Source organism: Malus domestica, chromosome 13 (genome assembly GCF_042453785.1).
Source record: "Malus domestica chromosome 13, GDT2T_hap1".
Lineage (NCBI taxonomy): Eukaryota > Viridiplantae > Streptophyta > Magnoliopsida > Rosales > Rosaceae > Malus > Malus domestica.
Genome location: NC_091673.1, coordinates 29,214,804 through 29,227,358, shown reverse-complemented (window position 1 = coordinate 29,227,358; position 12,555 = coordinate 29,214,804). Strand labels below are relative to the sequence as shown.

The 12,555-nt window shown below is 38.8% G+C and overlaps 1 protein-coding gene across 1 annotated transcript; it reads left to right on the top strand.

Moving 5' to 3' along the window:
- Positions 1-3,860: 3,860 nt before the first annotated feature.
- Positions 3,861-12,266, top strand: LOC139190668 (uncharacterized). The gene is made up of 2 exons (XM_070811058.1): positions 3,861-5,078; positions 6,261-12,266. The coding sequence occupies exon 2, from the start codon at positions 6,271-6,273 to the stop codon at positions 9,022-9,024; it is 2,754 nt and encodes a 917-aa protein (XP_070667159.1). The 5' UTR covers positions 3,861-5,078; positions 6,261-6,270; the 3' UTR covers positions 9,025-12,266.
- Positions 12,267-12,555: the final 289 nt, after the last annotated feature.

Sequence of the window (12,555 nt, the reverse complement as noted above, 5' to 3'; positions counted from 1 at the left end):
ACCCTTGTTCTTAAAGCATAGTAAAGCATGATTCGAATTGAATTCCTTTTGATCTATGTTAGCAGAAAATAAGTGTGGGGGAAGTGTTTTTCATGAGGAATTGTGTGCCATAGGCACGGCAAAGAAAAGAAAAGAAAAAAAAAAAATTTCGTGGAAAAAGAAAAATTGAAGAAAAAAAAAATATGAGAAGAATGAAGAAAAAGTATGAAAAGTATGAGAAAAAGAGTTCCAAAGTATTGTTTGTTGAAGTAAGGGTCCAAAACAATGAATTTGACCCTAAGGAGTTGTTTAAGTATCCCCCTTGTGTTTTAAAGTTAATTTCTGCAATCTAAGTGAATTCTAAGTCTTAATTTCATTGCTTTGCTTACTATTGCTTGAAGAACGTTTGTTTTCCTTATCCTTTCCTTGTTAACCAACACCCCAAGCCTCATTACAACCCTTAACTTCTATCTTGAGTGTTATGTGTTTCAATTGGTGGAGTTTGAATTTGGTATGAGCATATGGTGTCACTGGTTCTCGCATCTAAGTAGTAGCATTCCATTCATGAGATCATATCTAAACATGCTTCTTAACTCTAGAAATTGCGTTCTTTGTGATACATATATGTGAGCATTCGTTTCCATATTTACATCAATCTTCTCACATATGACTAGTGTAGGGTGTGGAGTTAGAAAATCTGAGTGAAAATAGAGTGTATATCTTGTAAGGAATTGAGGGAACTCTCTAAGGCATGTTACTACATTCAAAGCATTGTTTTAATTGATTACTTGTGAACTAGTGAGTAGTGGCTTTAATTAAGTATATGCTTGTGTAAAGATGACTCAAATATGTGGGGATAACAACCTTTAACATGTCATGTGCATTGGAAATCCCTGAGGCAAACGTTGGAAGGTTTAGGTTTTGTTTTGGTTAGTTTGTTTCGTTTTGTTTTCTTTCTTTTGTTTGTTTTGCTCGAGGACTAGCAAAAGCTAAGTGTGGGGGAATTTGATAGGAGCATATTTATGCGCCTTAGTTAGCTAGTTCTTATGCATTTTTGTTATGTTTTCTTCGTTAAAGTAGTCTTTTAAGCTACTTTCATGTGTTTTCAGGTTAAAGGACGTATTACATGAAATGATGCAAATTGGAGCTTTTGGAGCAAGAAAGTGAGCTTGGATTGAAAAGGACATGCTTGGAACACAAGGTTGGGATGGAGTTGAAGAGTTGAAGAGTTGAGGTTTCCTACTTGAAGTAGGAAAGCTAAGCCTAAAAGTTTCCATTTTGGGTTGATCTTTCCTAAATCGGAATTGGCAACCAAAGTTTCTAAAAGTTGGAGGTTTCCATTTTCGTGAGTTTCTATTCTTGGCTTTGGGCTTTTAGATGTCCTAAACCCAAATTCCTTATGGACCTTCATCCTATGCCGCACCTGGGCCCTCTAGAATCACTTTGCCTTGCCTTGTTAGGGTTTCTAGAAACCCTAACCTTAGCCCACATACCAGCCGCACCCTAGGCCCTTTTTCCCACTAAATGTCTAATTGTTTCAACCTAATTTCTGATGGATTTGTGTTTTAAAGGCCCTAATCTGATTTGCTAGGGTTTTTAAGTGCCTATATATATATTTCTACACCCTAGCCGCACATATCATTCCCTCTACACAAATCAGAAAATCACCATCACCCAAATCCCCTCCTTGCCGCAGCCACCACCCATTCCAGCAACCTTTCCCACCTTTTGCCGCAGCTTCCATCCATTCCAGCACCATTCCACACATCCATACACCATTCTCCACCTCCATAAACCATTCCCACACCTTGCCGCACCACCATACTATCCTATCTACCTTTCAAAACCCAAAAACACATACAGAAAACTCCATTCACGCCAGAACCTGTCCCTCACCTTTGCCGAGCCCAACCTTCACCCAACTCCATATTTTCTGACCCCAAACCTTCCTAGCCGTGCCCTACACCCATCCTAGACATTTTTCCACCATTCTCCCTCGTCCAAAATCATCCAAAACTACCCAAAAATCCCCTAAACCCTCTCTGCCGCAGCAAGGAGAAGAAGAAAGAGGAGCTTGCTGTGCAGAATTCAAAGTGGAATTCTTTGGCATTTTAGGTGTAATCTTTCTTATGTCTTCGATGTTTCAATTCAATAAACTTTGTGTTGTGAGTATGAGGAACTAAACCCCCTTAGTTGGGGGGTGATTCGAAACCATGTACATGCTTGCAATTTGATTCGATTACATTCAGTTGTTATTTCATAAGTTATGGATTCAATTCGTTCATCTATTTGATTGATAACTTATTTGTGTATGTTGATTGAGAGTGCACGCTTAGTTTTCATGCATGAATATGATGCTAGATTATGAGGGAGTTTCACCTAATAGTTACAATCTTATAATCACAAGTAGTGAAGATCGCTTGAAAACGATCGCGTTGAATGAATTCTTAGCATAAGTTTCATGCAATTCATAGTAACAAATGCTTCGTCAATGCTTATGTTTTTCATAGAACGTAATGATTCTTGCTTGTATCTCTATTATGCAATTCATGTAGGGAACTTGTAGGGAATGTTTTGGGTTGTCGTATGCAATCATCCAACTTAATAACTTGTGGAAAAACTGAGGGTTAATTAGTGCAATTCACGGTTAACTTGGGGCGTTGAGTATTCATAGTTTATCGGAAGAACAACTGACAATCGTTTTGTTTGCAAGTGTGACATGTGTGGAGAAGAACCTCCTAACTAGCCTTTTAACCATCTATTTCACCAAAATCGTTTTTACAATCTGCCCTATTTCCAATCTGTTTTCTTTAGTTTAATTTTCGTCAAAACAAAATCCCCCTTTAATTTGAAGTCTTAGATTAGTTAGAAAGTGTTTTGATTTGTGTTTCTAAGTATTTTGATTCAAGTTTTCATCAAATTTCGTCCAAATTAGTGTAGGTGCTCAAAACTGCCCAGAAAGTGGTTTTTAGGCAGTTTTGAGCCTTCTAGTTGCTGTTTTGGTTTTTAGGTTTGTTTAAGTGTTTTAACTTTTAGTTTTGCATTCTTTGAGTCTAGTTTTGTGTTTTTAACTTTGTTTTTGAGTGTTTAAGTCAGTTTTGCAAGCGTTTAGCAATCCCTCCTAATCCCCGGTCTAGAACGATCCCTACTTACATCTTTGCTACAATTTGACAAAAAGAGGGTTTAATTTGTGTGTCAAGTTAATTTTCACATCAAATTTTTGGCGCCGTTGCCGGGGATTAGCAAAATTGCTAATCCCTTGGATTGTTTTTGTTTCTTTTATTTCACTTTGTTTCTGACCTTGTTTAAGTTTCTGACCTTGCTTAAGTTTCTGACCTAATTTTGTTTCTTGTTTCTTAGGTACTAATGTATGACTAGAAGCTCTCAACCGATTCGTGCAAACATCTTGGATTTTGACGACGATTTTGAGAGGAAGTTGAGAAGAGCTAGAAACCAGCAAGAACATCATCCACCCAGTTCCGAATCTGACCTCGAAGAAAACGTACAAGAAGAGGAGGAGGAAGCCACGGCAGGGATATTTGAAGAAGTCCAAGGCATGGCCATGGACAATCGTACACTCAAGGAGCTTTCCGCCTCGGGTTTGGATAATGCCACACCCTTGTGCATCCAATACCCCGCGGCTGCCCAAGGTAAGACGGATGAGTTTGAATTAAAGTCAAGTTTGCTTCATCATATTCCTAAATACCATGGCTTGTCCATGGAAGATCCTAACAAACATTTGAAAGAATTTGAAGTAGTTTGCTCTAGTATGACTCCCGTCAATGTTGACGGAAATATTTTGAAGATGAAGGCTTTTCCATTCTCTTTGATGGATAAAGCCAAGGATTGGTTATATGAGTTAGCTCCCGGCACTGTTATGCGCCTTAGTTAGCTAGTTCTTATGCATTTCCATGGTGTTTTATTAGTTAAAGTAGTCTTTTAAGCTAGTTTTATGTGTTTTCAGGTTTTAAGGCCAAAGGATGCAAGAAGATGCATTTTGGAGCTTTTTGGAGCAAAATTGGGCTTGGAATGATTATCACATAATTGGAGCCAAGATTTGGACGAATTTGAAGACTTGAAGATGATGATTCCTACTTGAACAAGGTTTCCTAGTTGAAGTAGGAAAGTGCTTAAATGAAGGAGGATTCCTAATCGACGAAGGATTCCTAATCAACGAAGGATTCCTAATCAACGAAGGATTCCTAATTGAAGATGGATTCCTAATCACATGAGGATTCCTAGAAGAACAAGGATTCCTCCTCCAACAAGGATTCCTACTTGAAATAGGAAAGTTAAGCCAAGGTTTCCTACTTTGGTTTGATTTTTCCTAATTGTCCCTAAAAGTTCCAGCAATTATGAAGACTTTCTAAGCATTCTAGGACACAAAACAAAAGCCTAGAACCCTTTTGAACCCTTGCCGCACCTCCCTTTGCATTTCCTCTTTCTTATTTCCTGATTCTAGGCTTTAAAACACTTTCCTTTTGTGTTTTTAACCCTAGCCGAATTTCCCTTGCTATTTCCTTTAATTTTCTGATTTGTTTCCTTAATTCTAGAAGCTTTAAACTTAATTCCTGATTACCTAATTAGTCTAGGGTTTTTAATTTCCTAATCCCTTTAAATAAACATGTTTGTGCAGCCACAAACATCTCCATTCAGCCACACACTCTCCCAAATTCGTCAAAACCCATCCACAACCTCAGAAACCAGTCCTCCTCCATCTCTGCCGATTTCCACCACCATTCTTCATCTCCATTCAGCCACACACTCTCCCAAATTCGTCAAAACCCATCCACAACCTCAGAAACCAGTCCTCCTCCATCTCTGCCGATTTCCACCACCATTCTTCATCTCCATTCAGCCACACACTCTCCCAAATTCGTCAAAACCCATCCACAACCTCAGAAACCAGTCCTCCTCCATCTCTGCCGATTTCCACCACCATTCTTCATCTCCATTCAGCCACACACTCTCCCAAATTCGTCAAAACCCATCCACAACCTCAGAAACCAGTCCTCCCCCAATCTGCCGCAAGGAGAAGAGAAGGAGACAGTTCATGAAAATTGTTTGGCTCTTCAATCTGAGTTGTTGAACAATTTTAGGTGTATTCTATCTTATATTTCAATGTCTACTTCTTGTAATCTTTGTTTTTCATTGAGTATGATTGGCTAAATTCGTTTTGGCTAAGGGTGTATTCAAAACCATGTTTATTTATGTGAAATAAGTTGATTACTTCCAGTTATCGTTGCATAAGTCGTGAATACAATTTGCTTAACCGTTTAATTCAAAACTTATTCTTGTATGTTGATTGAGAGTGCACGCTTGATTTGCATGCTGGAATTTGGTGCTAGAATATAAGTTTGTTACACCTAATCGTTATGAATTTATATTCGCAAGTAGTGAAGATCGCTAGTCACGATCGTGTTAAGTAGATTCATGGCAGGAGTATCATGCTTTTCATAGTTACAATTGCCTTGTCGATGCTTATGAATTCCAAAGAACTTAATGATTCTAACTTGTATCTTTATCATGCTGTTCATATAGAGAACTTGTTAGGAATAATTTGTTTGCGATGCATATTCATCCAATTCAATGATTCTAGGGAAATCTGAAAGTTAATTTAAGCGGACCTAATTAACTTGGAGTGTCGAGGTTCATAACTTATTGAATTGATAACTGGAAATCGATTACGTTGCATAAATTTCATGTGTGGAGAAGAACCCCTTAGCCATTCCATCACCCATTGATTCATCACATTTAGTTCACAATCTGTTTTAATTTACAATCTGTGCATTTAGTTCAAATTCGTCCAAACACAATTCCCCCATATTTTGTTAAGTTTGAGTCTTCATAATCTGTCCTCTTTGGTGTTTTTAAGTATTTTGAGTCATAAGTTTTGTCAAATTCGTCCAAATCTTGTCTTAGTTGCTGTTTGAGTCAATTAATTTGTTTTAGTCAGTTTTGGGCAGATTTGAGTGTTTCAAATCTGTTTTGAATCTTAGTAGTCTAATTAGAGTCTTTAAGTTTAGTTTTTGTGTTTCTAAGTCGATTTGTATTAGATTAGCACCCCTAGTTAATCCCCGGTTAGAACGATCCCTACTTACATCATTACTACAATTGTCACAAATAGGGTTTAATTTGTGTGTTAAGTTAATTTTCACACCAAATTTTGGCGCCGTTGCCGGGGATTAGCAAAGTTGCTAATCCCTCGTTATTTATTTTTGTGTTATTTTTGTTTGTTTTAAATTCAGTTTCTGACTTGGTTTCTTGTTTTCTTGTTTTAGGTACAAGTGTATGACTCGAAGTTCCAAATCTGTCCAAGCAAACATTTTGGAGTTCGACGACGATTTTGAGCGAACTTTGAGAAGAACAAGAAGGCAACAAGCATCCAATCCACCTAGCCCGGAACCTCATTGCGAAGAAAACGAATTTGAAGAGGAAGAAGAGCCCACGGCTAGAGTTGTAGAGGAGAACCAAGAGATGGCAGCGGACAACCGAACCATTAAGGAGCTTTCTGCCTCGGGTTTGGATAATGCAGCCCCTCTTTGCATCCAATACCCCGCGGCAGCCCAAGGGAAGACCGACGATTTCGAATTGAAGTCGAGCTTGTTACATCATGTTCCAAAGTACCATGGGCTGTCCATGGAAGACCCAAACAAACACTTGAAGGAGTTTGAAGTTGTTTGTTCAAGCATGACGCCGGTAAATGTTGATGGCAACATTTTGAAGATGAAAGCTTTTCCATTCTCTCTAATGGATAAAGCTAAAGATTGGTTGTATGAATTGGCCCCGGGGACGGTTACCTCGTGGGAGAGCATGAAACGAGCGTTTTTGGAAAAATTCTTTCCAACCTCAAGAGTCATTCTTTTGAGGAAACGCATTAGTGGCATCCAACAAAGCCAAGGTGAGTCATTTCCAACATATTATGAACGTTTTAAAACTCTTGTTGCTTCTTGTCCACAGCATCAAATGAAGGAGGAGTTGCTCCTTCAATACTTCTACGAAGGACTCCTTCCCATGGAACGCCAAATGCTAGATGCCTCGGCAGGTGGTGCATTGGTGGACATGACTCCGGTGGCTGCCAAGACTCTCATTGCGAACCGAGCACACAACGCACAACAATATGAAGGTGTTGGGCAGAGAGATACCCCACGGTCACATCATGTAAATGAGGTAAGTTCTATTTCTGAGTTACAATCCCAAATGGCTAACCTCACTTCTATGTTATCGCAGTTTGTTGAAGGCCCTAAAACGCAAGGAACTACAATCTGTGGTGTATGCTCCATTCAAGGACACCAATCGGATCAATGCCCTCAATTAATTGAAAATGGAGGGTGGGAATCTGCCCATGCCGTGGGTTATGGGAATCAAAACCAACCAAGGGGTGATCCTTTCTCTAATACATACAATCAAGGATGGCGTGACCACCCAAATTTCAGATGGAGAGATGCACAACAACCTGCCCAACAAGGTGGATTCCGACAACCTCCGGGTTTCTTTCCAAGGCCAATGGCACCACAACCACCTCCTCAAGCACAATCATCACAAAACAACTCAGGTACTTCTATGAATGATGATAAAACTTATCAATTACTGACCACAATGGCGCAGGGATTGCAGACCCAAGCAAAGGAAGTTAATGAGCTCAAGAAGCAAATGGGCCAAATGGCAGAATTTTTGGGGCAAATTCGTGAAAATGGTAAGTTACCAAGCACTACGGTAGTCAATCCTAAGGGTGGGTTCGAATCTGCAAAAGCTATCACCCTAAGAAGTGGAAAAGAAGTAGGAAGCAAAGCACATGAATCTGCCCAAAACAAGGAGGAGGAGCCATCACACCCCACGGCAAGGGTGGTACCACCTATGCCGCAGCCACCTAAGCCCTCCCATCCGTCCACCTCAGGTAATGTTGTTCCAAATGTTGTGAATTCAAACACTAATCTGCCCAATGTTCCTTTCCCTCGCAGATTTGCACAATCAAAGAAGGAAGAGAGCGAAAAAGACATTTTGGATACCTTCCGGAAAGTCCAAGTAAACATTCCTTTACTTGATGCCATTAAGCAAGTACCCAGGTATGCAAAGTTTTTGAAAGAGTTATGCACAACTAGGAAAAGAATTTCAAACAAAGAAGTTGTGAAAGTAAGCGAAAATGTATCCGCGGTTTTGCAACGAAAGTTGCCTCCAAAGTGTAAGGATCCGGGGAGCTTTACTATCCCATGTATAATTGGAAACACTAGATTTGAACAATGCATGTTAGATCTAGGTGCTTCTATTAATGTTATGCCATATTCCATTTATGCATCTATGAATCTTGGTGAGTTAAAACAAGATGGCGTTATAATTCAATTGGCCGATCGTTCTAACGCTTATCCCAAGGGAGTCCTTGAGGATGTTTTAGTGCAGGTCAATCACCTTATCTTTCCTGCAGATTTCTATGTCTTGGAAATGGAGGATTCGAGCCATGCTCCATCATTGCCACTCTTGCTTGGCCGACCTTTCATGAAAACGGCTCAAACCAAGATTGACGTGGCCAAAGGAGAAGTCACTATGGCATTTAGTGGTGACATGATTTGTTTTAAAGTTTCTGAATTTATTGAGACTCCTAATGTTGTTCGTTCTTGTTGTGCCATTAATGTAATTGCAAATATAGGGCAGGAATGTTCAACACTCATCAAGACGAAAGTACCTCGAACTACCATCGAGGAAGGAATTGGAGTGAACAACAAGGGGAGCACGGCCCCACCCTTGAAATCACCAAATCTAGCCGAGTGCACTCCTTGTGCATCTGTCCATAGTGCTACCATTTCTTTGCCGTACAAAGGTAAGCCACCTATTCCAAATTCGATTCCCATTTCAACTAATAGGTTGTTACCTTGTATGATGCAGGTACCTAATCGAAGTCAACGTGGTGGAAGAGTTCGTGTTGATTCGGAGAACCAAAACACGACAATAAGAAAGGATCATTATCCCATCCCATTCAAGGACCCAAAGAAGAAAGTATTTTGTAGGACAGGTTGTGGAAAAACCCCTCCACGCCGTGGGGTTCCATAAACTTTCAATGGAGCATCGTCCGGCTGCAAGACGTTAAAGAAAGCGCTTCGTGGGAGGCAACCCATGCATTCGACAAAGGAAGACCTAGAGAGCACTCCAATTCCAGATTTGAATTTCTCAAACCCTTCTCTTTGTTGTTTACCATCTGCCATGATTAGTGTGTTTAGTTGCTGTTTGTTTGCTTGATTTTTGTTTATGTTAGTTTATGCTTGAAACATTGAGGACAATGTTTGATTTAAGTGTGGGGGGGTAAACAATATGTTTGCATGAAAATTCGTGGGTTTTATTCACCTATCACTTACAATGTTGTTTCTTGCTGTTTTAAGTGTTTTTAGTATGTTTTGAAGCATTTTGGTGTGTTTAGACATAGAAATCCGAAAATCTCATAAAAATTTGAAAAATTTGTTTTGAAAAACCCAAAAAGAGTTGTTTTTGTGTGTTTGTTTGTGTCTTAGGGTACCTTCCAACACAATGACGAGGATTCGGTTTGTAATTACATGGCTGTTAAAGAAGAGTGATTAACATGGATGAAAGTTTGATTTACTCTTTGTTTATGCTTGGTTGTGGTTATAACTTATGAATTCACATGCAATCATAAAAGAAAAAAATCAGTTTTTGTAACATGCTTGAAGGAAGGAACTCAAACTAACGCTACAACCTTGAGAGACTTGAGCCTAATACGTTCTTTGGAGAGTTATTAATCTGTGCATTCTTGTTTCTAAAGTCGTTGCATGATCTCATTATTCTTTGCTTGGTTGCTACTTAGAAGGCGTTTCATCATTTAGTTCCAAATACTAGAACTCATGCCCGTTCCATTCAAAGCATGACATTGATTTGCATACCACATATTCAAGATGAAGTTGTGTAGTGAACTAGAGCCAAAAAGCCGAACCCTATACACATGTTTTGTAGGTATAAACCCCCTTGAGCCATGTTTTAGCCCATTGTCTTTGTTAACCCACATTACACCTACCTAGCCTAGATTAGGACCATCCATACCCTTGTTCTTGAAGCATAGTAAAGCATGATTCAAATTGAATCCCTTTTGATTAATGTATGGCAGAAAACAAGTGTGGGGGAATTTGTATGTGTGTGTTGATATGCCAAGAAAAGAAATAAGGCATGAGTGAAAATAAAAAGAAAAAAAAAAGAAAAGAAAAAGTTGTGGAAAGAAAGAAAAAAAAAAGAGTATGAAATAAGTGAAAATAAGTTCACATGTTTATGGTAGTTGAAGAAAGGGTCCAAAACGTTGAATATGGCCCTAAGAGTTGTATGAATCTTCCCCTTGTGTGTCTAAGTGAGTTTCTGCAATCATAAGTGATTCTAAGTCTAGATTTCATTACTTTGCTTATTATGCTTTAAGAACGTTTGTTTTCCTTACCTTTCGTTGTTAGCCAATCACCCCTAGCCCCGTTACAACCCTTAACTTCAATCTTGAGTGTTGTGCGTTTCAATATGTGGAGTTTGAAATTGGTATGAGCATATGGTGTCACTGGTTCTCGCATCTAAGTAGTAGCATTCCATTCATGAGATCATATATATACACATGTTAATAAATTCCAGAAATTGCTCTCTTTGCTAATACATATGTGAGTACTAGTCTACATGTTTACATCAATCTTCTCACATATACTTAGTGTAGGGTGTGTAGTCAAAAAATCGGAGTGAAAATAAGAGTGTATCTTGTAAGGAATTGAGCGAATTCTCTAAGGCATGTTACTACATTCAAAACATCGTTTTAAATGGTTATATGTGAACTAGTATGTGGTGAGTATGATTAAGTATATGCTTACGAGTAAAGAGAACTCAAATATGTGGGGATAACAATCTTTAACATGTCATGTGCATTGGAAATCCCTAAGCAAATGTTGGAAGGTTTAGGTTTTGTTTTGGTTAGTTTGTTTCGTTTTGTTTCCTTTCTTTTGTTTGTTTTGCTCGAGGACTAGCAAAAGCTAAGTGTGGGGGAATTTGATAGGAGCATATTTATGCGCCTTAGTTAGCTAGTTCTTATGCATTTCCATGGTGTTTTATTAGTTAAAGTAGTCTTTTAAGCTAGTTTTATGTGTTTTCAGGTTTTAAGGCCAAAGGATGCAAGAAGATGCATTTTGGAGCTTTTTGGAGCAAAATTGGGCTTGGAATGATTATCACATAATTGGAGCCAAGATTTGGACGAATTTGAAGACTTGAAGATGATGATTCCTACTTGAACAAGGTTTCCTAGTTGAAGTAGGAAAGTGCTTAAATGAAGGAGGATTCCTAATCGACGAAGGATTCCTAATCAACGAAGGATTCCTAATCAACGAAGGATTCCTAATTGAAGATGGATTCCTAATCACATGAGGATTCCTAGAAGAACAAGGATTCCTCCTCCAACAAGGATTCCTACTTGAAATAGGAAAGTTAAGCCAAGGTTTCCTACTTTGGTTTGATTTTTCCTAATTGTCCCTAAAAGTTCCAGCAATTATGAAGACTTTCTAAGCATTCTAGGACACAAAACAAAAGCCTAGAACCCTTTTGAACCCTTGCCGCACCTCCCTTTGCATTTCCTCTTTCTTATTTCCTGATTCTAGGCTTTAAAACACTTTCCTTTTGTGTTTTTAACCCTAGCCGAATTTCCCTTGCTATTTCCTTTAATTTTCTGATTTGTTTCCTTAATTCTAGAAGCTTTAAACTTAATTCCTGATTACCTAATTAGTCTAGGGTTTTTAATTTCCTAATCCCTTTAAATAAACATGTTTGTGCAGCCACAAACATCTCCATTCAGCCACACACTCTCCCAAATTCGTCAAAACCCATCCACAACCTCAGAAACCAGTCCTCCTCCATCTCTGCCGATTTCCACCACCATTCTTCATCTCCATTCAGCCACACACTCTCCCAAATTCGTCAAAACCCATCCACAACCTCAGAAACCAGTCCTCCTCCATCTCTGCCGATTTCCACCACCATTCTTCATCTCCATTCAGCCACACACTCTCCCAAATTCGTCAAAACCCATCCACAACCTCAGAAACCAGTCCTCCCCCAATCTGCCGCAAGGAGAAGAGAAGGAGACAGTTCATGAAAATTGTTTGGCTCTTCAATCTGAGTTGTTGAACAATTTTAGGTGTATTCTATCTTATATTTCAATGTCTACTTCTTGTAATCTTTGTTTTTCATTGAGTATGATTGGCTAAATTCGTTTTGGCTAAGGGTGTATTCAAAACCATGTTTATTTATGTGAAATAAGTTGATTACTTCCAGTTATCGTTGCATAAGTCGTGAATACAATTTGCTTAACCGTTTAATTCAAAACTTATTCTTGTATGTTGATTGAGAGTGCACGCTTGATTTGCATGCTGGAATTTGGTGCTAGAATATAAGTTTGTTACACCTAATCGTTATGAATTTATATTCGCAAGTAGTGAAGATCGCTAGTCACGATCGTGTTAAGTAGATTCATGGCAGGAGTATCATGCTTTTCATAGTTACAATTGCCTTGTCGATGCTTATGAATTCCAAAGAACTTAATGATTCTAACTTGTATCTTTA

Excerpts from the sequence above, each read along its gene's own strand:
- LOC139190668 (XM_070811058.1), top strand. The coding sequence starts at position 6,271 with ATGACTCGAAGTTCCAAATCTGTCCAAGCAAACATTTTGGAGTTCGAC.